Here is a 2,148-nt window from a genome sequence, read left to right on the forward strand (position 1 = left end):
TGAAACTGTATACTTAACATTAACACATACGATGAGGATGAGTCATACCTTATTCAAACACTTGCGTCAACACTAAACCCTTTTTGTTTTGTTTCAATAATTTGGGCAAGCCTAAGTAACCACCCTGGCGAAAGTCCCCATCCCCCTCAAGCATAGACATTGTTCTCCTTTCTTAGGTTTTTTTCTTCGTTTCCGTATCTAACTCCGGATTATGCTGCTTTTCCATTATAGGTTATCCCTGTAATTTGTGAAGTATGGTTGGCCTTCTCTTGGATACTAGATCAATTCCCCAAATGACTTCCCATAACCCGTGAAACCTACCTAGGTCACTCGTCCGTGAGGGAGAACCCAACGGCCTACCCTCAGTTGGGGTTTCTGTCGGTACTGTTAACCCTCTAAAGAAGCCACCAATCATTACAGCAAACACAATTCAACCAATCTTGGCCTTAGATCATCCGGTAGACAAGGTGAGCTGTTCAGATGATTGTAAGGTGCGGAACGCAGAAACAAGAAAATACTCCTTTTCATGGTATAACCAATCAAACAAATTTAGTTCTTTTTAAGCTGTAAGGGATTTTTGAATGTATTTTAGGGTGTGTTTGGTTTGAGCCTTGAGGTAACAGAAGATTTATTTTAAGATTATACTTGGTAATCTCAATCAAATGTTATAAAAATAGGGAGTTGAACATTCAATATAATTAAATGACTTGATTAGTTTCTTCCTTCAGTTTTTCCGGTCATCTGCATGAGTTATTTCCACAGCCCCATGGGAACGTGCCCAACTCGGAACCAACGCGAGAAAGTTTTTTCCTCCTTTTCCAATGCAGTACTCTCCAGTCTCCACTAAAATCCTGAGTTGCCTTTACACAAGTGATGTTCCCTTGTCCAATCGTCAAAGTTTTGAGAATGAGATTCGTGTGTTGACGGATGTTAGGCACCGGAATATTATAAAGCTACACGGGTTTTGTTCCAAGAGAGGATGCTTGTACTTGGTTTATGAATATGTAAAAAGAGGTAGTTTGAGGAAAGTTCTGTATGGGTTGGAAGGGAAAGTAGAGCTGGACTGGGCTGCGAGAGTGAAAATTGTGCAAGGAGTGGCGCATGCAATTGCTTACTTGCACCATGACTGCTCACCACCTATTGTGCACCGGGACATATCTTTGAATAATATCTTGCTTGAGGCAGATTTTGAGCCACGGCTCTCAGATTTTGGCACTGCAAGACTGTTGAATCCAGATACTTCCAACTGGACCACAGTTGCTGGCTCTTATGGCTACATGGCTCCAGGTAAGCAAACAATTTATTTTGTACATTTTGTTCTTGTCCCTTCAGAGTTCAGGCACTTCACACAATACACAGATTACTCAGTTCTCCTAGATAAAAAGTTTTCCTATCATAAATATAAGGTTACTTCATATCTTTTCCTAGAGATGCTTGTCCTGAAACCTACTTTATCTCTTTGTGATCTAAAAGTTAGAATCTGTTTTCATGAAATGTTTCTTTCTTTATGAACTTGGATTGTTAAATTATTCTTATTTCTTAATGTGCAGAGCTTGCTCTCACAATGCGGGTTACAGATAAAAGTGATGTTTATAGCTTTGGAGTGGTGACATTAGAAGTTATGATGGGAAGGCACCCGGGTGAACTCCTAACTTCTCTATCTTCATCAAGAACGTCTTTGTCAGAAAATCCAGAATTGTTTCTGAAGGATGTTTTAGACCAACGGCTCCCACCTCCCACAGGCCAATTAGCAGAAGAAGTAGTCTTTGTGATTAATGTAGCATTAGCATGCACGCGTACCACTCCTGAGGAACGACCTTCTATGCGTTTTGTTGCTCAAGAATTATCAGCAAAGACACACCGCGTTTGTGAGAGAAAGTTAGTAAGAAGGGTTTGTAACTGAATTAAAAACCATTACCAGTATGAAGTAGTTAAATGAAATTAAGACCAAAACCTTTTCTTACGAAAGTAAACGAAGATTTTAGTAGTTGCTTTGTGAAAACTTCATGGACACAGAGTAGCTTTAACTATTAGATGCACCCAAATTGCAACTTTTTATTCTGTGAAAAACAAGGAAAAGAGAAAATCATATTACTCCATTGTAAAAAGCTTTCCTTTGATGACAGTTCTTCAATCCCGGTTATAAGA

At 39.3% G+C, this 2,148-nt stretch overlaps 1 protein-coding gene across 1 annotated transcript; it reads left to right on the top strand.

Annotated features, from left to right (window-relative positions):
* Positions 1-821: 821 nt before the first annotated feature.
* LOC116127293 (MDIS1-interacting receptor like kinase 2-like) lies at positions 822-1,903 on the top strand. Its single transcript, XM_031412953.1, has 2 exons — positions 822-1,287; positions 1,551-1,903. The coding sequence occupies exons 1-2, from the start codon at positions 822-824 to the stop codon at positions 1,901-1,903; spliced, it is 819 nt and encodes a 272-aa protein (XP_031268813.1).
* The last annotated feature ends 245 nt before the right edge of the window (positions 1,904-2,148 follow it).

The sequence above is a fragment of the Pistacia vera genome, unplaced genomic scaffold (assembly GCF_008641045.1).
Source record: "Pistacia vera cultivar Batoury unplaced genomic scaffold, PisVer_v2 Contig190, whole genome shotgun sequence".
In the NCBI taxonomy this organism is placed as follows: Eukaryota; Viridiplantae; Streptophyta; class Magnoliopsida; order Sapindales; family Anacardiaceae; genus Pistacia; species Pistacia vera.